This window comes from Cherax quadricarinatus, chromosome 34, assembly GCF_038502225.1.
Source record: "Cherax quadricarinatus isolate ZL_2023a chromosome 34, ASM3850222v1, whole genome shotgun sequence".
Classification (NCBI taxonomy): domain Eukaryota; kingdom Metazoa; phylum Arthropoda; class Malacostraca; order Decapoda; family Parastacidae; genus Cherax; species Cherax quadricarinatus.
Genome location: NC_091325.1, coordinates 31,293,211 through 31,320,127, shown reverse-complemented (window position 1 = coordinate 31,320,127; position 26,917 = coordinate 31,293,211). Strand labels below are relative to the sequence as shown.

At 40.7% G+C, this 26,917-nt stretch overlaps 1 protein-coding gene across 1 annotated transcript in view; it reads left to right on the top strand.

Moving 5' to 3' along the window:
- The window catches only part of LOC128693665 (synaptogenesis protein syg-1-like), a 244,980-nt gene that overhangs the window by 61,481 nt on the left and 156,582 nt on the right, over positions 1-26,917 (top strand). The window contains exon 3 of the mRNA XM_070091248.1: positions 23,885-24,143. Coding sequence (XP_069947349.1) covers positions 23,885-24,143 — 259 coding nt within the window. The remainder of the gene's footprint in view (positions 1-23,884; positions 24,144-26,917) is intronic.

The window sequence follows — 26,917 nt, the reverse complement described above, 5'->3', positions numbered from 1 at the left end:
CAGTTCCTGTTACCTTCTCCACTTGTAACCCTACTATATAATCAAAACTCAGAACCACGTGATCGCTAGCTCCAAGGGGCCTCTCGTTAGTGATGTCCTCAATGTCTGAACTGCTCAGGGTGAACACAAGATCCAGTCTTGCTGGTTCATCCTCCCCTCTCTCTCTGGTTGTGTCCCTGACATGTTGATGCATGAGGTTTTCAAGTACCACATCCATCATCTTGGCTTTCCATGTTTCGGGACCCCCATGTGGCTCCAGTTTTTCCCAGTCGATCTCCCTGTGGTTGAAATCGCCCATTACCAGTAACTTTGCTCTGCTCGAGTGAGCTCTTCTTGCCACCTCAGCCAGTGTGTCCACCATCACCCTGTTGTTTTCTTCGTACTCCTCTCTTGGCCTCCTGCAGTTCTGTGGTGGGTTATACATCACTCCAATGACTACTTTATGTTCTCCGGACTGAATTGTACCTACAATGTAGTCTCTTTCTCCAATCAAGTCCATGCCTTCCATTTCCTCAAATCCCCATCGGTGTTTTATGAGCAGTGCAACCCCTCCTCCCCCTCTACTCCTTCTATCTTTCCTCAGGATCTGATATCCCATTAGGAAGATCGTGTCTGTTTTGTCTCAGCGAGTTTTGTTTCTGTGACTGCTATGATGTCTTGGGATTTTTCACTGATTCTTTCGTTCCACTCCTCATGTTTATTCGTTATTCCATCCGCGTTTGTGTACCAAACTTTCAGTTTCTTTTCTATCACTGTGGTCATGCAAGAATATTGGGGTTGGGGGAGCGAGAGCCTTGGTGGGGGCCTATATGAGGCTGTGGTGTAGGTGGGGTTTGTGATGATGTGGGTGGGGTCAGAATGCCGTAAGGGACAGCTGTTGGGGTGAGGTTTGTGATATGCAGGTTGGTGGCAGAGGGAACAGTGAGTGGGTTGTAGTATAGGTTGCTCAGTTGCGTTGGGAATGTCGCGGTTGGAGTCTTTTGGTGGGAGATTCTGTGGGGTGTGTTTGCCCTTCCTCCTTTGTCTGGGTCCTGCTCATCTTCGTCATTGCCTCTCGTTCCTCCTTGCGTCTCTGTACCCTCTCTTTCAGTGTAGTCCTTTCTTCTTGTGTTCTGTCGCGGTCGAGGTATACTCTCTGGTACCCCTGTTTGTCCCTCAGTCTTACTTTCTCTTGCAGAATCCTGGTTCGAACTGATTCTTCCTTGAAAATTACTTTGACAGGCCGTATCCTTCCACTCGCAAACCACCCAATTCTCTGAAAATTTGTCACCTGGGTCATATCGCCCTCACCTATTGTTTTCATGATGCTTCAATCATTTTTTTCTCCTCCTGTTTTATTTCTTCAAAGTTGTCCCCCTTGGCTTCTTGGAGCCCGTACACAAAAACTGACCTCCCCCGTTCCTCCTCCCACTGAGTCTCCATCTGCTTCCTCTGAGGCATTTTATTTCCTTCCATTGACATGTTCTTGCCTTCAGTCCCTGTCATATCTGAAACTTCTATTCTCAGTGAACTGTCTTTCATGACCAGCTGTCCCTTGCTACTGCAGTTGGCTGTTAGAATCTCTGCATATAGCATACCTTCACTGTCTTCAGACCTGTCATTTGATCTTAGTGTGCTCCTCGTCTTTTCCCTGGCCCCACGTGGGTCTGATAGGACCTTCACGTACGGCATATCTCCATTGTTGCTTACCATCCCCTTGTCTGCGCCTGACATTGAATTTCCTGATGTCACATCTGAATTGTCATTTGTCTCTCTAATCTGTTTCAGGCTTTGCAGTTTCTCTTCTAAGCACTGTATCCTAGCTTCTGCTGCTAAGACCTGTACTTCCCACTTCCTGCACTCTTCAGCTATCTGCTCCTCCATTTTCTTACCAAGCTCTACTATCTTCCTTCCCCACTCTTCCTCCCTTTTTTGGAGCTCTAACTCCCAGTCTTTCCTCCCTGGTTTGTCTACCAGATCTCTGGTTTTCCGTCCTCTAGGGCCACCCATTTTTTTTTTATTTATTACCACAGACAGAAGGCTAGAGGAGGGAGAGGGTGAGAGGGGGAGAGAGAAAGGGTAGAAAGAGGGAGAGAGAGGAGAGAGAAAGGGTAGAAAGAGGGAGAGAGAGGAGAGAGTATGGGGGTGAGGGATAAGACCAAGGGGGAGAGAGAGAGAAATGTGAGGGGGGAGAGAAAGGGTAGAGTGAGGGAGAAAGAGAGGGAGAGAGAGAGAGAGAGTGAGAAAGGAGGGTGAGGGAAAAGGCTATGAGAGAGAGAAATGCGAGGGAGGGGTAGAAATATAGAAAAAGGGAGATGGAGAGAGAAGCCTATAGAGAGAGAGGAGGGTGAGGGATAGGGTTATGGGAGTGAGGGAGAGAGAGAGAGAGAGAGAGAGAGAGAGAGAGAGAGAGAGAGAGAGAGAGAGAGAGAGAGAGAGAGAGAGAGAGAGAGAGAGAGAGAGAGAGAGAGAGAGAGAGAGAGAGAGAGGGATTGTGCCTTATACAAGACCACAGACATACAACCCTGCAGCTGCCTCAGTACCCTACCTCTCTCAAGGGCAGGCACCTTACATTCCCTACACACCCACCACCTCAAGCTGACCACTTCATAATGAGGAGCCAGTCTATCAGCATCCTGTCGGCCAACATTAGAGGTTTCATTACTAATGTTGGAGAGCTCACACATAGTTTTGTGAACACTCGAAGTCCCGACATGATAGCTGTTGTTGAAACATTTTTGGATGAGAGGACTCCAGAAAATTTTGCAAGAATTGCTGGCTATACCTCATGGATGAGAAAAGACAGGCAAGGGCAAGGAGGAGGTGTTGCTGTGTGCTTCTCTAAAAGTGTTCATGCCAAGCACATTGATGTTGCCACCCCTACACATCTTGAAATGATGTTCTTCAAGCTCTGTATAAACACTAGTACCTCTGTACTAGCATGTGCAATGTACAGACCTCAGTGGCAACATGCAGACCCCATCAACTTCCTAATGGAAAATATTGACTCCCTTCTGCTACAACACAACTGTCAACATATTATAATTGTTGGTGACCTCAACCAGCACCTTATACAGAGGGACATTGATGACCTTATTGCAGTGTTTGACATGAGAAACTTTGTTGATTTCCCTACTCATATCTCTGGCTCCTCCCTTGACCCAGTAGTGAGTGATCTGGCAGAAGGCATAGTCACTTGTCAACCCCTCGGCTACGTTGGATTGTCTGACCACTAGGTTGTTTTTACGACACTTAAGATCCCAACAGAACGAGATGAGGAGTCCACACGCACAACCTGGCTATGAGAAAGAGGTAATTGGCCAGCCCTTTGCTCTGAGCTCGCCACCACCGATTGGAATGCTCTTCTCCAAGGGGATGTTGACAACCAAGTGAAAGCCTTCACTGGACACATCCTTAATCTACAACAAGAACACATTTCTCACCGGCAATATGTGACGAAGCCTACAGATCAGCCTTGGTTTGGCTTTCGTTGTAGAGAGGCTGCTACTGCTAAGTACAAAGCATGGCGAAGGTATAAGAGACATCCTACCACCTATAACAGGAACTTGCACATGCCAGCCTGTAGGCATATGGGTGATGTTCAAAAGTGGGCCATTGCTAAATGGGAGGTGGACACTAAAAGAAAGCTAGCATCAGGTAGGGTAGGCTCCAAAACCTGGTGGTCCCTGGTCAAGGACAGACAAGGTTAACTGCCTGATGAACTTATTCCACCTCTAAATCGACAGGATGAGACTACCTCTACTAGTAATCAAGAGAAGGCGGACCTCTTTGCTGAACACTTTGCTACCAAAATGCAAGTTCTTGATCCAGCAAGGAACCCTCCTTGGCTAGCTGCAAGAACCGTGTCAAAACTGTCAGTGGTGACAATAAGGCAGGAGGAGGTGCACTTCCTTCTTAAATCGCTTGACCAAGAAAAGGCTGTGGCCCAGACAAGTTGAGCCCAAGATTGTTGAGAAGATGTGCAGACCAGCTAGCAGCACCTCTAACTCGCATCTTTCAGCACTGCCTAGTACAGTGTAAATGGCCCTCTCTATGGAAAGAGGCAAATGTAGTCCCTGTTCACAAAAAGAAGAGCAGAGCAGAAATCAGCAACTACAGACCAGTGTCACTCCTGCCAATCACTGGTAAGCTCCTTGAGACAATAATCTCAAGACAAATGACAGAGTTTTTTGACTACCACTCACTACTTTGTGATCGTCAATATGGCTTCAGGAAAGGTTACTCTGCTGCTGATCTGTTATTAAACCTCTCCACTAAGTGGCACCAGTCACTGGATGAATCCAAAGTCAGCTGTGTGGTAGCACTGGACATAGCTGGCGCTTTTGACCGGGTGTGGCACCAGGGCCTCTTAGCAAAACTTCAAGCACTGGGAATTGCAGGCTCTTTGCTATGTCTTCTCAGTGATTACCTTCATGGTAGATCTCTAAGTGTAGTTCTCAATGGAACGGAATCAGCAAGACATCCTATTGGGGCAAGTGTTCCACAAGGAAGCGTGCTGGGTCCATTGTTATGGAATGTCTACTTCAATGACCTTCTTCATCTCATCCCAGAAACACATGCATATGCAGACGACTGTACACTGACATTCACTTATCCAAGAGAAGAAATGCCAGCTGCTCTAAGCTACATCAATCACCAGCTGAGAGCTATATCAGCTTGGGGAAATAGATGGCAAGTAACATTTGCACCTGGGAAAACGCAAATGATGATCGTCTCTACGCACCATGATGGTAATGCTGGTGCAGTAGTAAGGATGAATGGGAGGGTGTTGGCACCTGGAGAAGAAGTTGATATCCTTGGGGTGAAATTTGACTCCAAACTAACCATGAAGAACCATGTTGTAAATCTTGCAAACAAGACAGCCAGGAAGCTTACAGCACTTCGCCGTATCTCGCATCTGCTTGACAGTAGGGGTTGCAAGATCCTGTACGAGGCACAAGTACGCTCACACCTTGAGTATGCTCCACTTTCTTGGTTTGCCTGCCCCCCCCTCTCATCTGCGATTGCTTGACAGAGTAGAGAACAGAGCAAGACGTCTCATCTCTCGCCTGGACCCATCTTGGATAGATCTGTCATTTCAGCAGAGCCTTCAACATAGGAGGGATGTGGGTGGCCTTACTGTTATGTACAAGGCCAATATTGTCAAAGTACCACACTTGGATCCACTTCGAGGACAGCATGAAACAAGCTTTTATGCCACAAGACGGGCAGAAAGCAGCAACTTTACTCTGGCTGTACCCTTCTCCAGAACATCACTCCATCTGAGATCATACATACCCAGGATGACTCGAGTATGGAACACATTCGTACAGCATAATGATGTCAACGAGATAAAGTCAGTTGATCAAATGAAAATGCTGGCCCACAGATGAGTCCAACTTCATCCTGTTCCCTACTTGTATGTCTCATAACAATAAAAATGCTTTCAAATGAGCTCATGTAGGTAACAGCTCTTAGCTTGCCAATAAAGTTAGGAATCCTTAACCTGTAAATAGCTTGTCAATAAAGCTAGGGATCCTTAACCTTCTCAAACCCTGTGTAAAAAAAAAAAAAAAAAAAAAAAAAAAAAAAAAAAAAAAAAAAAAAAAAAAAAAAAAAAAGAGAGAGAGAGAAAGAAAGAGAAGGTAGGGGGAAGGGGAGGGAAAAAGGCTATGAGAGAGAGAAACGCGAGGGAGGGGGAGAGAGAAAGATAGGAGGGAGGAGGGAGTGAAGGCAAGAGCGGGGGAGGGGAAAGGTCTGTGGGGGAGGGAAAGGTGTGTGGGGGGGTGAGGGGATGCGGTCAAATTCCAAGGATCAGCTGTGTGAATGAGTGGGGTGTGTGTACTCACCTAGTTGTGGTTTCAGGGGTCGAGACTCAGCTCCTGGCCCCGAGTGTGTACGTGTGTGCGCGCGTGTGTGTGTGAGCACATCAGTTGTTTATATGTCCCAGAAATACATTTCACCTCTGTGTATCCGTAATACTAATAAGATACCATTAACACTGAGTAATTCTAATAATTATAATACTAGCGTGTGTTAACGAGTCTTTCTTTCACCCAGTTATATACTACCTTTTACTACATGTGTACCCAATACTTGCTTCTCAGATTGTACTGTCTTTGTGTCCTAAAACATTATCTCTCGAAACTGTTGTCAGGGCTGTAGTCCCATTAGCCACGACTTACTCCTCCTGCCTATTCCTTACTCCTACAAATTTTATCTTCCTACTACTGCTAGGTGTTGTGTATGATAATCGCTCTGGAGCAGGGTTTGTGATAGCCAGCTACCAGTGATCGTAGGGCCGGCTCTACCACTCAAAACTTCCCGCCAACCACAAACAGGTGATTTGTACATTACTCCTCAGAGGGGACGTCCATACAGATGCCTGATGTACGATGCTTGCTGTACGATGCTCGCTGTACGATGCTCGCTGTTCGATGACTCATGCTCCTTGCTCTTCCGCCTCTGACTTCTTCAGCTATTCTTTTCTCGTTGCCCTTTTGAGTCCTCATTTACCATACTTATCACTTGTATACTGCTACTTTTATAATTTACACTTCACTTTTGGTAAGTTCACTTCTTATTTGTGATGACACCCAACCTGTTATGGCGGCGCTACTTCCTCAGGCCTACTGCTGCCACCTTCTCTGCTTATATATATTTATGTACATGTATGTATATATATATATATATATATATATATATATATATATATATATATATATATATATATATATATATATATATATATGTATATATATATATATATATATATATATATATATATATATATATATATATATATATATATATATATATATATATATATATATATATATATATATATATATATATATATATATATATATATATATATATATATATATATATATATATATATATATATATATATATATATATATATATATATATCCCCTTTCTGGCTAGCTTGTTCACGCTGTGTGCTACATCACAGTTTCTCGTTAGCCAACCTCTCTTAATTCTATTTGATCTTTTCTCTTTAGTCACTCGGTTTGTACTTTGTATATTTGTAACAGTGTGGCAACAAGTGCCAACTAGGCCTCAACGAACTGGCACTTTGAAATTTTGTTGTAAATTTCAGGCTTCCTCACCACAGAAATGTTTCTTCAGTACTGAAAATTAAAAAATATATATATATTGAAGGTTATACGAGACCATACATCTTAATAGGTTGTGTTAATTTTTAACAATATAAAGAGAGTTGTTCAAGAAAAGGAATTTAAGTTAGCGATTACATAGAGATGGTCGGGTATATTTTGCAGATAATCAGATGTAAGATATTCAGAGATAAAATTTGTGAAGGAAATAACTTTTCAGGTGTTGAAATTACCTCTCTAACATAATGTAATTGTCTTCCAATAATTACTGTGTGATCTATCTATCTCTCTTCTATCTATTGTGGTATTTTCGTCACATCGTGGGTGTTATCTTTAACATTTTTGCTGTTTTCTTCTTGTATTACAAGAACATCACCATTAATTACCATTTTCTCGTTATCTATCTTCGTTATTTTTAATATATTATAAGATCCTATATGGACACTGTTACCAATTAAATACCTTAAATTTTTGGTAAACACATTTTATTATGAATAAATTTAAAGTTAATTTCTCTCAAAAAATATTTAAGTTATATTTTTATTCACAAAATTTTCCTGAAACAAATAGGGAAAATTTTTGTTGCCGAAATACTTTTAATCAACAAAAGTTTCCATACAAAATTATTTTTAGTTAAATATTTACAAAATTAATTAATACATTGTATTATTCTTTACCTTATAATTCTTAAAATTTTATTTAACACCATGAAAATAAAAGCAATACTCAAAATAGAGAAATAATCACAGAATTTGTATTTGTCTTCAGTTTTTTTTATTAACACCTCGGCCATTTCTCAAAGAGGTTGAGTGAACCAAAAAGAAGAAATATTTCCATCATAGTTCACTCTATCATTGTCTTGCCAGAGGCGCGGCTACACTTTAGTTAAAAGGCTGCAACATATCGACACCTTTCCTTCTGAGTGCAAGCATTGTAGTTCCCACCTTCAGGACTCAAGTCTGATCTGCCAGTTTCCCTGAATCAATTCATAAATATTACTTTGCTCACACTGCAACAGCAAGTCAAGTCATAAAAACCATGTCTCCACTCCTATCTGAAACGCTCATGCACACTTGCTGGAAGTTTAAGCCCCTCGCACATAAAACTTCCTTTACCACCTCCCTCCAACCTTTCCTCAGCCGACCTTTACCCCTCCTTTCTTCCACTACAGATTCATAAGCTCTCCAAGCCATTCTATTTCGTTCCACCTTCTTTAAATGTCCGAACCATCTTAGTAGTCCCTCTTCAACCATCTGGATAAATACTTTTAGTAACGCAGCGCCTCCTCTTAATTTCTAAACTATTGATTCTCTACATTATATTCACACCACACATTACCCTCAGACACGACATCTCAAATGCCTCCAACCTTCTCCTTGTTGCAACATTCATCCGCATAAGAACATTCCTCTCTTTACTTCCATAGATAAAGCCCTTTTTCTCCACAGACTCCTCATTGCACCACTCACCTTTTCCCCTCATCATTTCTATGATTTACCTCGTCTTTCACAGACCCATCTACTTACAGGTCCACTCCCAAATATCAGAGTACATCCACTTCCTCCCTCCAGGCTAATATCCAGTCTTTCATTACCTAAATATTTTGTTATTCTCATAACTTACTCTTTCCTATGTTCACCTTGAATTTCTTTCTTTTACTTACCCTACCAAATTCACTCTTTCATCTCTTTGAAATGTTAACACTTCAGGTATTTATTATCTAATCAGTAACATTTGTAATTCCACATTACAACTACTTTTCGTGTACAATAAAAATGATTCGTTCCTAATTTTTTAACACGTCTCACAGTCGTTTTACTTTTAACTAACTTTCTGGCGAGACATCTGACGCCCGCATTGTGTTTACCTTACAGTTCCCTGAACACCTGAGGTAAACAACATTATTTACGTTGTTTCCTCAGGAGTCTCCAAGATAAACTATGTCACATTTTCCCTGCAATACAAAATATTTTTTTTTCACTAATGTTTCCACAGAAATATCCATGTAAACTAAGTTTTTACATTGTTCCCATGGTGACCTCAGCAGACTTGTTAAAAAATTCACAGCTGTTCAAGAGACGCTTCTCACACACCTCGTTTTTCTTAAATTTTCACAAGATATCTCTTGAAGTTCGTTTTGATAAGGACCTGCCTCGTATGGGCCAGTAGGCCTTCTGCAGTGTTCCTACATTCTTATGTTCTTATGTTCTTAAATAAAACAATATTTTCACGAGACTCTCCACTGAACATAATTATTTTTCCTTGTGTGTACGTGAATCTCATATAAACGTAATTTTTATTACAAATCACATCTAGACTTGGATTTTTTTATGGAGCAATATAGAGTGTGGTGTTACTGAAGAAACCTTTACACTTGAACTGACAGAGTCAGTGATCGCTGTGCAGTAGTCAGCAGAATGGGAACTAACTCATCCTCTCTTTGTAGTGAGATAACTCTGCCTTCTACCTGTAGTCTTCCCGGAGGGTGTTCTGGGGATCAACGCCCCCGCGGACCGGTCCTTGACCAGGCCGCACGGTCGATCAGGGCTGTTACTGCTAGCTGCACATAGTCCAGCGTACGAACCACAGCCCGGCTGATCGTGTATTAACTTTAGTTGTCTGTCCATCTCCTAATGAAGGCAGTCAGGAATCTATTGTTAATGCCTCTTATGCCTAGTGGAAAGCTGTTGAACAGTCTTGGGCCCCTAAGACTCATTGTAATCTTCTTCAGTTAATTTAATGAAGTTAAAGCTTCACAGACACACAGAAACACACACACACACATTTTATTGGCCTGTAAGAAGGCGTTTAACACAGTTCCACACAAGAGATTAGTGCAAAAACTGGAGGACCAAGCAGGGATAACAGAGAAGGCACTACTATAAATCAGGGAATACTTGTTAGGAAGACAGCAGCGAGTCATGGTACGTGGCGAGGTATCAAAGTGGGCGCCTGTGACGAGTGGGGTTCCACAGGGGTCAGTCCTAGGACCAGTGCTGTTTCTTGTATTTGTGAACGACATGACGGAAGGAATAGACTCCGAAGTGTCCCTGTTTGCAGATGATGTGAAAATCGGAGGATGATCAGGCGCGAACTACAAAGGGATCTGGACAGGCAGCAGACCTGGTCCAGAAACTGGCTCCAGGAGTTCAACCCCACCAAGTGCAAAGTCATGAAGACTGGGTATTACAACCCAAGAATCCAAAGGTCTGTTATCCTGGGTGTAAATTTAGCAAAATAAACACAGCAGAAAAACTTATGATTTATATTATTCTTCACCAAGTAAGAACAGAAGTATGTACACTATATACACTATGTACAGCAATAGGTTTTAGTGCACTCCACGGTAAGCATGGCAGAATAGAAGCCACTAGAGAGCAGACCGTGCTTCAACCAGCTCTAGAATGGGAATGACTAGGGCAGACAGGTGTGTGGTACCAACAACACCTCTGTGATTGCCAAAACCATCTTCTCATTGGCTGGAACCTGGGTACTGATTGAACGATGGGGCCCCATCGTTAACCCTTAGCACCTGGTTCGCTTGTTGAGGGAGATAGCCTTTCAATGAGGGTGTGTACATGCGCCGAATAAAGGTTACGTACTCTTTGCATGCCACACCCCCACTTCGAGAGGGCTCAGGAATAGGCTCCCACCACCCATTGGTAACTGTGCCACCATGGCACCATATAATGGGACCGCCTTTCCTCTCAACCATCCAGCTCTTAGAGCTCAGTTTTATTCACGACAAAAAGCAAAACCCTGAACTTAGAGCGAGATAGCAGACAGTCGGGCTAACGTAGGTCCAAAGTGTGGGAGGACTGTATCCCGCACTCCCTCACTAAAAAAAAACACACACACACACAAGGGGACCAAAAAAAGAGCTTAAAACTGGTCACCACAGGTCCCTAACACATCCTTACCTAATTATACAATTTTTAGACTCTAGATAAAGAGTCTGCCAACTTATTTTCTTTGCCGGCATTATGTAATATTCTGAGAGAATAGGGTTGGGGTCTGTGGGGGCAGTTGGGACGGATATGACCCACTTTATTACAGAGGAAGCAGACGACAGGCTTGCCCTTAACTCCCTGCTGACGTTGCAACTGGTGTCGCTCTGGCTGGTGTCGCTCTGGCTGGTGTCGCTCTGGATATTGTTGTCGAGTTGCACCATGTTGAGTGGTTTGTCTCTCACCAGGTGGACCATGAGTTGAGAAGCGTGGCTCAACAGGTGGCTTAGTTGGCTGACAAAGACGCTCTCCCTCCTGATGGTACTTCATCCTCCAAGGTTGACGATCTCTGTTCATGCCAGGCTGTTAAAAAGAGAGATGAGACCGCTCGGATAAGGAGCAGTTAGTTTCAAAGGTATCAGCCAACCTGGCTGCCTCCAGTGCAGTGATTAAGTCACGATCCTGCTAAAAGACTCTAACCTCTGGTTCCACAGACTCCAGCAGGTTGTCGACTAGGACAAGCTGCACAAGATCATCGAAGGTAGCAACACCACTTGCTTTATACCAGCTGGTAAAAGTTTTGGTCTGCTGTCGCACAAAATCAACCAGGGATGTACCAAACTGTCGTCTGCCTAACTTGAATGACTTCCTATACTTAGCTGGGATACAAGAATATGCTCTCAGAACTGTGGTCTTCACCACTTTATAATCGGAAAAATCTGTGTCATTTAACACTGACGTAAATTCCTGTGCCTTACCAAACAATGCTGTGTGAACCAATGACGCCCAATGCTGTTCCGGCCACCTCAAGGCTCGAGCCTGACGATTTTGCTCCGTTGATGTATCATTTTCCTCCTGCGAGAACATCGGGGTTTTATTCCTGGCTCCCGTAGAGGGAGAAGTCTAATGTCCCATCTCCTCTTCCCGAAATTTGACATTTATCAGGGTACGAAGCTGCACAGCTGTGAGAGTGCGTTCGTAATCAGTGCAAATGGAACGAGCAATTTGCCAACAACGCTGTTGTTGAGTGAGGTTTGAAATATTTGACCACCTAGACTATACTCTGTCTGCGGTCTTCTTTGCCCTTCCCGGATCTTCATGATTTTGCATTTGGCAGGGTTAATTTAAGGAGCCAGTTGCTGGACCAGACTTGTAGCCTGTTCAGGTCTCTTTGTAGTCTTGCCTGATCCTCGACCGATTTAATTCTCATTAACTTCACATCATCTGCAAACAAGGACACTTCTGAGTCTATCCATTCCGTTATGCCATTCACATATAACAAAAACAACACAGGTCTTCGGTCTGACCCCAGTGGAACACCGCTTGTCACAGGCGCCCACTCTGGCACCTCATCACCTTCCATGACTCGTTGTTGCCTCCCTGTCAGATATTCTCTGATCCATTGCAGTGCCTTTCCTGTTATGTGTGTGTGTGTGTGTGTGTGTGTGTGTGTGTGTGTGTGTGTGTGTGTGTGTGTGATGGGCTATGATAGTAAGGATTTGCGTTTATCACAAGTTAATGAGTCCTTCAGCACGACAGGAGAGTCTTGAATGTGTGCAAATAGTGTGGTGGGTAAGAGAAAGGTTAGGGTGAGTCTGTGTTGTGGCAGAGAGAGAGAGAGAGAGAGAGAGAGAGAGAGAGATTTTGGTTTTGTGAACGAGGAAACTATAGAACTTAATGAAAAGCAAAAAAAAAAAAAAAACTTGAATATTAAGTAAATGGTATTAATGTAACAATGTGAGGAAAAAAAACAGTCTTCATTATATGTTATGTGAAACATTGTTATTTTTCTTCTTAGTTTTCTCGATTTAATTATACAAATGAAGAGAGGACAAGAAATTACTTCGGAAAACAGATGGAACAACTATAAACAATATTTTCGAAGAGACTGGATCATAAGACAAGTGACATGATGGAGTCGGTGAATTCTAATGATGTAGGGGAGTTGCCTTGAGATTTAGGAAGAATTTTGAAAATGCAACTATAGAAGTAAGAAAATAAGTGCTAAACGATAGTTAAGAAAATAAGGTCACCTGTGATGGAGGGACTAAACGCACTTCGTACAGGAATAGATGAGAATTCCACCAAGGAAACAAAGTGGAAATCATTCTTATGTAGGACTGAGTTAGAAGAGTGTATCAAATATTATTTATTTGATAAGTAGCGGCTTAGTAAGCATAGCTAAGAAAGACGTGTTGTACCTGGGTGAAAATAAAATCTTCAGACAAGGAACAAACCAGACAAGGAACACCCCCCTTGTTTTTCTCATCTCTCTCAGGAAGGATATACATTCGTGTAGTATTCCTGTTCACTTCCCGTACTGAGCGCACTCCATCACCTCAAGTGCTGTTGTAGCGCCGGTTAATTCTCAACACTTACAGTGATAGTAGCGGTGCCAAAGAAATCACTGCTGTGCAGTATTTACTATAAGTTCAACATTGTAACTCCCAGTAAAAATTGGTACGTTAAACTTATAAATATCATAATATAAATATTACCTACTTTTATGAAGTTATTATTAACTTTTATTTTTATTCGTAGTACTATTAGTTAAATTATTATTTATTAAACCATTTTAATGTAATAAATATTTAGGGGTTGATGAACATTCTAAAACTATATTAAAGTGGCGATGAGCTGAAGAGTCTGGGGACCCCCACATTAGACAAGTGTTATTCCACACAGAGTTCAGTACCTCTACGGGTCATGATCACCAAATACTTGACACATCGAAGTGCTGCATTTCTAAGACTAGAATGAAAGTAACTTTACAAAATGAAATTGCTTCTGGAGAGGCTTACCTATTACAAACAAAGGTATATTAAGACAGGAATGTTGTTCCTGGCTGTAAATGAAGTCTCCTGACAAGAAATATCCCTTAAAAATATTAATATTAAGGTAAACTTAAAGGTAGATTTTGACTACCCATATATTCCCTTCATAAATATTTACAAATTATATATAGAGCAACAGAGCAACAAAATGTTAATTAGCGAGAGAGCGAAGAGAGATCACTCACTATAATGATGTTTTTACCCCTTCATGAGAGCCCATTATGTACTCACTTAATTGTGGTTGCAGGAGTCGAGACTCAGCTCCTGGTTCGCCTCTTCACTGACCGCTACTGGCTCCTTCCTCTTCCAGCTCCATGAGTTTTATCATACCTCGTCTTAAAACTATGTATGGTTCCTGCCTCCACTACGTCGCTTACCAGACTATTCCACTTCCTAACAACTCTGTGGCTGAAGAAATACTTCGTAACATCCCTTTGGCTCATCTGAGTTACAGTTTCCAATTGTGACCCCGTGTTTCTGAGTCTTCAGCTTCCAATTGTGACCCCTTGTTTCTGAGTCCCATCTCTGGAACACCCTGTCTCTGTCCACCTTGTCTATTCCACGCAGTATTTTGTATGTCGTTATCATGTCACTCCTGACCCTCCTGTCCTCCAGTGTCGTCAGACCGACTTCCCTTAACCTTTCTTCGTAGGACATTTCCCTTAGCTCTGGAACTAGCCTTGTTGCAAACCTTTGCACTTTCCCTAATTTCTTGACGTCCTTGACCAGGTGTGGGTTCCAAATTGGTGCTGCGTACTCCAGTATGGGCCTTATGCACACACTGTATAGTCTTGAACGATTCCTTACTGAGGTATCGAAACGCTATTCTCAGGTTTGCCAGGGGCCCATATTTGGTTAATGTCGGCTTCCGGCGACGTGCTCGGTGTTATAGTCACCCCCAGATCTTTCTCTCTGAGTGAGGTTTGTAGTCTTTGGCAGCCTAGCCTATACTCTGTCTATGGTCTTCTTTGCCTTTTCCAGATCTTCATGACTTTGCATTTGGCAGGGTTAAATTCTAGGACCCAGTTGCTCGACCACGCGTCCAGCCTGTCCAGACCTCTTTTTAGACCTGTCTGGTCCTTAACTGATTTAATTCTTCTCATTAACTTCACATCATCTGCAAATAAGAACACTTCTGAGTCTATCCCTTCCGTCATGTCATTCACATATACCAAGAATTGCACTGGTCCTAGGACTGACTCTTGTGGGACCCCGCTCGTCACAGGCGCCCACCATGATACCTCATCACATGACATGCCTCGCTGTTGCCTCCCTGTCAGCTATTCTCTGATCCATTGCAGCGCCCTTCCTGTTATACGGGCCTGATCCTCTAGCTTCTGCACTAATGTCTTGTGGGGAACTTTGTCGAGGGCCTTCTTGAACTCCAGGAAAATGCAATCAACCCACCCTCTCATGTCTTACTTCAGTTACCTTGTCATAAAACTAGAGTAGGTTTGTGACACAGGATTTGTCTTCCATGAATCCATGCTGGCTGTCGTTTATAACCTTGTTCCGTTCCAGGTGCTCCACCACTCTCCTCTTGATAATCTTCTCCATGTCTTTGCGTACTATACACGTCAGTGACACTGGTCTATAGTTTAGTGCTTCGTTTCTGTCCCCTTTCTTAAAGATGGGGATCACATTTGCCGTCTTCCATACCTCAGGTAGTTGACCAGTTTCAAGGGATGTATTGAAGATTGTGGTTAGTGGCACACACAGTGTCACTGCTCCCTCTCTAAGAACCCACGGAGAGATGTTGTCCGGTCCCACCGCTTTTGAGGTATCAAGGTCACTTAGGAGCTTCTTCACCTCCTTCTCGGTTGTGAGTATTTCATCCAACACTTGTTGGTATATCCCTTGTTGGTGAACCCCACTGTTTTGTCTTCCCAGTGTTCTTTCAGCCTTCACTGTAATTACTTCCTGAAATCTCGTGTTGAGCTCCTCACATACGTCTAGGTCGTTTCTTGTGGGCTCTCCACCTTCTTTCCTCAGCCTGATTACCTGGTCCTTGATTGTTGTCTTCCTCCTGATGTGGCTGTAAAGCAGTTTTGGGTCAGACTTGACTATCGATGCTGTGTCGTTTTTGTACTGCCGCTGCGCCTCCTTCCTTGTCAGTGCATACTCGTTTCTGACTCGTCGACTAATCTCTTTATTTTCCTTGGTACTTTGCCTTCTGTACTTTTTCCATTCTCTTGCACACTTAGTTTTTGCCTCCATACATGTGTGTGTGTGTGTGTGTGTGTGTGTGTGTGTGTGTGTGTGTGTGTGTGTGTGTGTGTGTGTGTGTGTGTGTGTGTGTGTGTGTGTGTTTGTGTGTGTGTGTATGTATGTGTGTGTAATCAGCAAGCTACGAGATTCGGACTTCAGCAAGGACAGTTGATAAAGCATCAATTAGGCAAGAGTCAAGCTCTCACCCTATTGATTAATATATAAATCTGACAGCAAATTGAAGTGGCCGCGGGCCCCAGGCAGCCACTCTGAATTGACTGCCAATTTGCCTAGTACAGAATGAACTGGCAGAGTGATTGTGTGATGATCACCGAATAAATTGTTGCATACTCGGCCTTAGACGAGGATGTGTGATATCACCATAATTTTTCAATATATTTATAGATGGGGTTGTAAGATACATAATTGATCGTATGCTGGTAAAGGTGAGAGTTGTCACAGATGCTCTTTGCTGATGACACTCTGCTTTTGGGAGATTCTGCAGAGAAGTTGCAGAGGTCGGTGGATGAGTTTGGTGGGGTGAATATAGTGAATTTAGGAAAGAGTAAGGTATGAGGATAACAAAAAAATGGGTAACGAAAGATTGGATATCAGATTGGAGGGAGAGAGTATGCAGAAGGTGAATGTGTGAACGTGTCAGCAGATGGGTCTACGAAAGATGAGGTGAATCATAGAATTGGTGAGGGAAAAAAGTGACTGTTGCACTGAGGATGCTTGCTAGACAAAGAGCTTTGTCCATGGAAGCAAAGAGTGGAATGCATGAGAGTATAGTTATAATAATATTCTTATATGGGTGTGAAGCATGGGTGGTGAATGTTGCAACAAGGAGAAGGCTGGAGGCAGTGGAGATGTCATGTCTGAGGGCAATGTGTAGTGTTAATATAATGCAGAGAATTCGTAGTTTGAAAATTAGGAGGAGGTGCAGGATTACCAAGGCTATTATCCAGAGAGCTGTGGAGGGGTTGTTGAGGTGGTTCGGACATGTAGAGAGGAAAGAACAAAATAGAATGACTTCGATAATACATAAATCTGTAGTGGAGGTAAGGTGGGGTATGGGTCTGCCTAAGAAAGGTTGGAGGGATAGGGTAAAGGAGGTTTTGTGTGCGAGGAGCTTGGACTTCCAACAGGCATGTGTGAGAATGTTTGATAGGAGCAAATGGAGACAAAAGGTTTTTATGACGTGATGTGCTGTTGGAGTTTGAACAAGATAACATATATGAAGGGATTCAGGGAGACCGGGAGGCTGGACTTGAGTCCTGGAGATGGGAAGTACAGTGTCTACACTCTGAAGGAAGGGTGTTATTGTTGTAGTTTTATAATTGTGGTGTAGGCATGCCTCTGGCAAGACAGTGATGAAGTGAATAATAGTGAATGCTTTTTCTTTTTCGGGCCACCCTGCCTTGGTGGGAGACGGCCGATGTGTTAATAAACAATATATAAATACTCGGCGAACAACGCCATAATAATTAAGGATAACCCAACACTAGCTGGCTTTATTACACAAGTAGTTTGCATAACTGACAAGTTGATGACTAAGACACTTTGTGCAACACTCGGGTACTTGCAGTGTGAAAACGTATGGTCAGGAAGTAGCTTCATCAGTCTAATACAAATGCGAAGAGTGGAAGATAAGTAGTTTGAGGTAATTAGTCCCTCTTCATCGTCTCAGCACTGAAATCATAAAGTCACTGTCTGTTGAAACGTTTCCACAAGAAAGTTACCCAAGTGTTGCACCAGTGACTCAGTCATCATATTATTTGTTTTGTTATGGATAACATGTAAGTCAAGTAATGTAGTATAAAGTTACAGTATTTATTATCTGTTTCTTGTTTACCTTTTAAACAGAAAAAAAACATACTGTAAAAGATGACAGATTATACACTAGTGCTGTAAAATGTATATTTTGTTTGTTATATTCCACTATTTATACACATTAATGTTAAATTTATAAATTTATCTCTTTTCAATTTCTTATGAGCTCAAATTGATAAAGAATTCTACTTATTAACACACGGCTTAGTAAGGAAAAAATTTACGGACATAAATAAAATTTTATAAACATGATTTAGCTTCAGTTGCTTTACTCTGTCTTCAACATTCAGCATATCCAACTGCTGTAATTCATCCTGGCCTACATGTTCTCATGGTCCCAGGTCCAGGATGAATCTTACGATTTTGTTCTGGGTGATTTGCAGTCTATCTTTCAGTTTTTTTGTCAAGGCAGAGTACCAAGAAGAGCAAGCGTAATCCATATGGCATTGTATAAGGGCTAGACATAGGGTCCTGTGAGCCTCAGTAGGTAGACACTGTGCTTGTCTATACAGGAACTTCAGTCTGGCATTCGCTTTCTTTACTACACTGTTCCCTATCAATTCTCCTGACATGCATGGGTCAAAGGGGATTCCCAAATATTTTACTGATGAAACCAAAGTGATGGGCTCCCCATTACATTGAACATTAAAATTATTTACCCTTCTCAGTTTATGTTTCGTGCCAAAGAGAATGGCTTCAGTTTTCCCTAGGTGTAATGATAGTTTGTTGTCTACTAACCATTTGCTGCAGGACTCCAGTTCCAGTGTTAAAACATTAGCAATATCTTGTGGGTCTTTACCTGACACTAACAGAGCACTGTCATCTGCATACAGTAGGAGTTTGCACTTGACACTGATAGGCATATCATTGACATAACATAAGAATAATAAGGGACCCAGAATACTACCTTGGGGAACTCCACATGTTATCGGCAGGAGTTCTGATTCTGTTTTGTTGATTTTGACTATTTGTCTCCTGTTGCTAAGGTAGGACTTAAACCAGTCTACAGAACCTACACCGATAGCTTGAAGTTTATTACATAATATATTGTGGTTGACAGTATCGAAGGCCTTTTGCAGGTCTAAGGTTACCATACCTATGAGGTTCCCCTTTGACATTTCAGTTCTCAGGTAATCCATCAGATTAATAAGGGAGGTGTCGGTTGAGTAGGATCTTCTAAAGCCCGATTGATAGCTATGGAGAATGTTGTTGTCATTAAGGTACTTAACTACTTGAGAATACACCGCCCTCTCTAGAATTTTAGATATTATACTGAGTATACTAACAGGCCTATAGTTGCTTACATCAGACCTACTATTTTTCTTGAAGATAGGAGTAACTCTGGCCTCCTTGAACCCCTCCGGTACGGTATTAGTGGTGATTGATAGATTTATTATGTGAGCAATAGGGATTGACAGTTCAGAAGCATCATCTTTTAGGAACTTAGACTGGATGTTATCAGGGCCTGTGCTCTTAGTTGGGTTTAACCTGCTTAGTTCTTTTTGAATAAAGTCATGAGATATACTTACTAGTTGACAACTGTTTGGGGTTACCCCTTTATTGGTACAGTATGTTTGAAACTTATCAGAGTCTGTGTTAAAGGTATTTGATGCAGCTGGTAGTTTACTTACTAGTGTTGATGCAACAGATGTGTAGTATGAATTAAAGCAATTTGCCACCTTAGATGTTTCGTGGCATACCTCATTATCGATAGTGAGTACTATGTTAGACCTATCTACTGGCTTATGGCTATACCCCAACTGTTTTAGTTGTTGCCAGAGCTTTCTGGGGTTATGCTTATACTCTTCAGTTTTTGAGCAGTAGTGCTTTGCCTTTGCTCCTTTTATAAGTCTCTGTACTCTGTTCCTCACCCTTTGGAATTCATTTAGTGCTGCAATATCCTGTCTGTTTGCTTTAAATCTTTTTAGCAGCTGGTCTCTGAATTTCATATTATCTAATATCTCAATATTCATCCAGGGTTCAGTTCTTCGTTTAATCCTAACCTCTTTAACTGGTGCAATATTATCAAGGATGGTAGTGAACATTGTTTTGAATTTTTCCCAGGTATCGTTTACGTCCGTGCAACTTGTTATCTCTGTCCAGTCACAATTGTGTAGCCTATTTACCAGTGTTTCTTTACTGTAGTTCCTAGTTGACCTCATTTTTATTGTCCTGTGTAGGCCTATCCTATCCCTAGTGATTTTCCTGGTGCAGTAAATGATGAAATGATCACTAAGACCTGTGGTAATGACGCCTGACTGACTAATGTTCTCAGCGCGGTTACAAAGTATGTGGTCAATTAGGGTGGCTGAGAACTGTGTGATCCGGGTTGGAGTATTAATTAGTTGAGTGTAACTATTTAATCCTAGAATTTGCTTATACCTTTTGCATAGCCCGTTATTTTGCTGCTGAAAACAGATATTGAAGTCTCCCAGTATTATTGTCTCGCAATTGTTTTCAAGTCCGGACAATACTCTGGAAAATTCTTCTAAGAACTGGTCCTGGGTAGGAGGGCGGTAACTAGTTCCTACTAAGATGGGTTTGGTCTTAGGAAGCAGCACTTCAAACCATAGAATCTCCAGTTTATTGTTATTTAAATCAGGTCTTGGGTTGTAAGCTAAGTCATTTCTAATGTAGGCACATACTCCACCACCCTTTCTGTTCCTATCTAAGCGTTTTATATTGTAACCTTCTATTTTGACCTCGTCGTCAGTCACCGTATCATCCAACCAAGATTCAGAGATGGTTATAACTGCCGCCCTAATTTTGTTAGCTAGAATCCTAATCTCTGCCAATTTAGGAAGAAGTGATCTTGCATTGACATGAATAAAGTGAAGGCCTGTTTTCATAAAACAATCATAATCATCAATATATGGCAATGGGTCATTTGTATTAAAATTAGGTAAATCAATGTCATCACTGCTAAAGGGTAACTGTGCCAAAGTGCATTTGTTACACACAAAATGAATTCTGGCACTGTTGCTATAATTGTACATACATCCATCATGCACCCACCCCTTACACATTTTACATAAGGTGCCTTTTCTGTTTTTCATGCGTACTTTAGTACAGTGTATGCACCTGTTTGGTAGTGTTTGAGATAATAATGGCTGTATTGTCTCACATTGACCTATGTATGCATTACATGTGGAGTTAAGGTTATCATTCCTAGCTACTAGACCGTCATTGTCGCCGTCATTTATCTGTCTGTTTTGCCTCTGCGCAATAGTTTGAGGTCCTGGATTAATTTGGATATCACCACTTAAGAGCGCTACAATAAGAGCTGTGTGCCACTGTTTTTGTTTGGGCATGCGGTGGTGCCATACCTTGCGGCGATAGTGACATTTACTTTTCTGGTAGGATGGCAACTGTTGGGCTTTTACTGTCCAGGGTGCTGTTACTCCATTCACCTTTTCCAGCCCCCATGACTGATTTCTTTCTTCATGGAATTGAAGAAGAAATATAAATATAATTATGGCAGCCTGTACCCCCCTAATGCCTGCCATTTTCACTCTTCGCTCTTTTACTCATATACAATAATAATTATTTCTCTTTTCCAGTCCCTAGTACACTTAGTATCTTCTTTAGCAATCACCACTGAATTACTAGTAAAATTTCCTCTTCAAAGCCCTCTTCACTGCTCACTTTTCCCTTTACTTCACACAACCCTTACAGTTAACCCCTTATTACACACTCCCCTTCCCACCTCACTTCACAGTCTGGCTTCCCCAATTAACTTCTAACTCCTTTCCATTCTGGTAGATCAGAAAGGTTTAATCCATGGGTTTATCCATCCAAATCCCCCTCAATTCCATTTATCGGGGGTTGTGTGGTGTTGTTGTCTCCTGACCTGTTCTGCTGTCTCAGCCATTTTTAAAACACTGAGGGGAGTAACGCCACCTACAACCTGACTTTCCTTGAGTTTATAGATATATTTGGCGTTTTCTGCTATGATTCTCTCACTGTACACTGGTCAGCTGAATATAGGTCAGCTACTATAACATTAACCTTGACTGTTTAACTATTCACTTCTTTCCCACGACTGTCACTGAGGGATATCCGACCTATAACCTTGGAGTTTTGTACTGTTGATTTGACGATGTCTCCTGTGTTTCCCTCTCGTTAGCACTGGTACAGGTGATATGATGGTGGTACAGATATGATGCTACTGTCAACAGATGAACGTCAGTAAAGATGAGAATTTCACTTCGCTAGTTGTACGTCTGGCAGTAGCGGCTGTTTGGATGCCGGTCAGCCATGTTTAAATGCTCAGTTCTTTCCCTCTTTTGGCACTGAAGAAAAAAGTCCTACAGACCTGTCATTTCCTTGGAGATTTAGTTGATCAGGTTTTCTGCCATGTTGTCTTATATATATATATATATATATATATATATATATATATATATATATATATATATATATATATATATATATATATATATATATATATATATATATATATATATATATATATATATATATATATATATATATATATATATATATATATATATATATATATATATATATATATATATATATATATATGTCTTATATATATATTTCTGCCATGTTGTCTATTAAAGAAGGAGTAATACAGATTAGTGAGAAAGATCTCCAGGACACATGTCTGAGCGAGACTACGTAAACAATACTCCATAAAAACTTTACCTCCCAATTGGAAGTTATCAAGGCGATCCCCAGATAATTGAATCATAGCGGTCTGGATTTTACAGCACTTTCTCTACTACTACACTAGTCAAACCAGAAACTGTGTGTATGTTAGTGGAATCAGACAGTAAATGTGTGTTATATTGTATACAAGACACTAGATCTGTTATCGTAAGAAAATATTTTAGGTACGATATTAGACCCAGTCACATGGTAGGTGGTGTTCTGTTACAAAAACTTGGAATACTAATAGATTCAGCCACTGTATATATACTAGTGAAATCAAATAATACATGTTCTAAATGAACTGGACGTTTTATGTCTACTAGTGAACTTAGTCGGAATAAGATCAGACAGTGTAGGTATACCAGATGATTTACACACTGTAGATAGACTAATAGACTCAGACACCGTAGGTTTACCATCTAGTTCAGTCTACTATTATACATCCTTTATTTTGCTTGATATATAGACCGAGCGATGATAGTGTATCAGGAAAACTGCATCAAGTTGAGACTCGCACGAAAAACAGACACTTTAGAACTGTCAGAAAGCTACGGAAGAGTTGTTGTGAATAATTATTTGTCTTTTTATGTTCCGGTGTTAGAGGAGTTTCAACATGGTGTTTCTAAGTCATTTATTTGTAATTTTGCATTTGCTTTCATAATTGTTTACATTTGACATCTTTCATAAAGACGTCACGTGAAGTGTTGGTGAAGTAACCGAGTGTGTGGAGGATGTCTAGCGGTTCTGAATAATATTGAGTGTAAACGTCATGTGCTCTCACGTTTAGTACTAAAATTACCCAATTTTTCTTTCTTTAATGTCCACAAAACTTTCCTTTATAATAATGATGGTCAAATTTTCAATAATATTTATTTTTTTTATTTACAAGTTTATTAAATGTCCTTTTTTTGGTAACTGATAAAATTATTTTTCCTCGATTTCTTTTTGTATTTGAAATCTACTCAGTTAAAAAAATCTGGGTTATTTATTAATCTTCTCTAGGGTGTAATGTACAGAAAAAAATAAAGCTGGACGGTGTTCAGTGGACCGCCATGATTTGTTTTCTTTAATAAGTTCATTTTTCAGTTGATTTCCACGAACAATTAATCATATTTCTTTTCTGCAATCAAACACATTCTTTCCAAAGTCACGAAATTATGAGAGTTAGCATAAAAACAGGATGACTTAATACACGTTTGTGTAGTGTTGTTTGCATTGAGTCGTACCTAAGGTGCTGATGTGATGCTTGGTTCTCCTTGACACACAGATCATCGGGTCAGGGCAAGAACTGGTGGTGGTGGTGGGTTCCTCTACTGCTGGTGTTTACACCTGTGTGGCCACAGTCAGGGGCTTCTCTGACCTGCAGGGGCGGATGAGGGTACTGGTGAAGGGTCCTCCAACTATAGTGAGTGCTGGGGAGCAGCAAGGCAGACTTGGAGATACAGTAACGTTGGAATGTAACACCGTCTCCATTCCCAGCCCTATACGCGTCACCTGGACTTACAACGGCAGGGATATTGACCTCAGTGAGTATACCAAGTGCTCTACAATGTTCCCTTGCTCTCTCTCTCTCTCTCTCTCTCTCTCTCTGTATATATATATATATATATATATATATATATATATATATATATATATATATATATATATATATATATCACAGTAAACATATATATATATATATATATATATATATATATCCAAGGAAGCTATATAAAACTATATGAAAACTTGGTTGGTATGTATATATATACATATATATATATATATATATATATATATATATATATATATATATATATATATATATATATATATATATATATATATATATATATATATATATATATATATATATATGCAAAATAACCAATGTTAAAGAATAGCGAAATTCCAAGTGCATTCGTGACTACCCACATTATCAAGAAACTATAAAAGTAATACATCAAAGGAAGGCATATAAAGGGTCAAGACTACACCTCACCATCACATCCCACAATAAAGCAACACCTGACGCGTAATGACACCGACTCTGTGAAACAAACCTAGTACTCTACCAAAGAATTAAGATTTATTATTTGTGTAATGTATCATTAAATTCTTCCCAAATTTTATTGATTATAAATTAATATAATATATATAAACCAAAGGAAATATTGTTTCATAAAAAGACTTTCATCATCATTCACTCCATCACTGTCTTGCCAGATGCGTGCTTACACTATAGTTATAAAACTGTAACATTAACACCCCTCCAGAGTGAAAACACTGTACTTCCCATCTCCAGGACTTAAGTCCGGCCTGCCGGTTTCCCGGAATCCCTTCATGAATGTTACTTTGTTCACATTCCAACAGCACATCAAATATTAAAAACCATTTGTCTCCATTCACTCCTATTAAACACGCTCATGCATGCTTGCTGGAAGTCCAAGCCCCTCTCACACAAAACCTGCTTTACCCCCTCCCTCCCACCTTTTCTAGGTAGCTACTTATTCCCTACTCTAAAAATAGGAATTACATAAGAAATCTTCCACATATCAGACACTACACTTGTTTGAAGAGACATGTTAAAATTATCAGTTTATGATTCACAAAGTTCCATTTTGCACTATTTAAATCTCTTGTTTGATTAAGATATCCCTAGTGACTGTTATCTTACATAATTTATCTTCCTCTGGCTATATTGTTATTATCTTCCTGCATGGAAACAGACAAGACATAATTATTAAAAATGAAAGACATTTCATTCTCATTGTCGGTAATACGCTCAGACTTATTTTTAGGGGACCTATCTTTTCTCTAACTTTTGTTCTATATACCTGGAAAAATCCTTTTGGGATCGTTTTTGGACATTCACCACTTTAATTTCATAGTCTCGTTCAGCATTTCTCATCCCTGTTTTGACCTACTTCTTAATGAGTGTATATTGATCTACGAGATGGCCTTTACCTCTTTTGATACTCCTATAAATTAATTTCTTGTGCCCTAAACGATGTTTAACCCTATTGCTCATCCATTTCGAATCATTTCTATTCGATCTCATTTCTGTAAATGGAGTAAATGTTCTTTGGGCAGCATATATACTGTTTAGAAAACTGTCAAAATAATAGCTCTCTTCGATACCCCAGTCCACAGGTGATAGATGATTTCTAACCCAATTGTAATCTGCTAAGCATAATTCTGGTACTGTTACTGAATTATCCAAACTGTCATACTTCCAAATGATACTTAAGGTTATTAATAAGGGTATCCAAATAAAATAACCCAATTCAAGTGGGTTATATCCCCTAGTTGATTCTGTCACAACCTACTTCAAAAAACAGTCTTGAACTACCTCCAGGAAGTAGTACGAATCAATATTCCCAGTCAATGAATTCCAGTCTAATCAATTAAAGATAAGTCTCTAAAAATTACTACCTTATCGTGCCCTTAGGCTGTAAGAATTTCCTCCCATTGTAGTCTCCCTCGGTCCCTATCCAAGTCTGGGTTATGGTAAATCAAGCCGCCTAAAATTCGTTTTTCACGCCCATCCGAAAATCCTACCCAGACAGGCTCTGCGTGTGTTCTTTTAGCTATAATACCCACATTTTGCAGCAATTTAAGTGTTCCCTGTCATATGTCACCACCCCGCCCCCCTTCCTGTTCTCTCTACCTAGTGGTATAAATTGAAATCCTGAATGTGACATTCAGCAGGCATGTCCCGATTCTTCATATCAAACCACGCCAGAGTTACAGCAAATACGTCAGTGTTATCTGCACTTGCAACTAATCTCAACTCGTCCATCTTGTTTAGCACTACGGCTATTTGTTTATGTTTTGATCCCTATTTTCTCTTTTCCCTCCCTGCTCCTTCACTATCTCTATTACTGTCTTTATCATCTAGTACCACTAGATTCCAAGATATACTTCATGAGAGTAAGACACATGTGCAACATCTGGGTATCTTTATTGTAGACGTTTCGCCATCCAGTGGCGAAACGTGGATGGCGAAACGTCTACAATAAAGATACCCAGATGTTGCACATGTGTCTTACTCTCATCTTGTCGGTATTATATACCATTTTGTACACAAGATATACTTCAGTAACTCTACCTCATTTTGCCTATAGCTGTTTACCTGGAACTAACAATATTGCTACACTGAGAATTCTTCCAGCCCATTTCTGTTATATCATAGTACACTGCATTCCCACAAAACTCATACCACTAACCATTTCTAGTTTAAAGTTCTAACAGCTCCCTCCACTGCACTGGCCAGTGCCTCCACTCCAGACCTAGATAAATGAACCCCATCAATTGC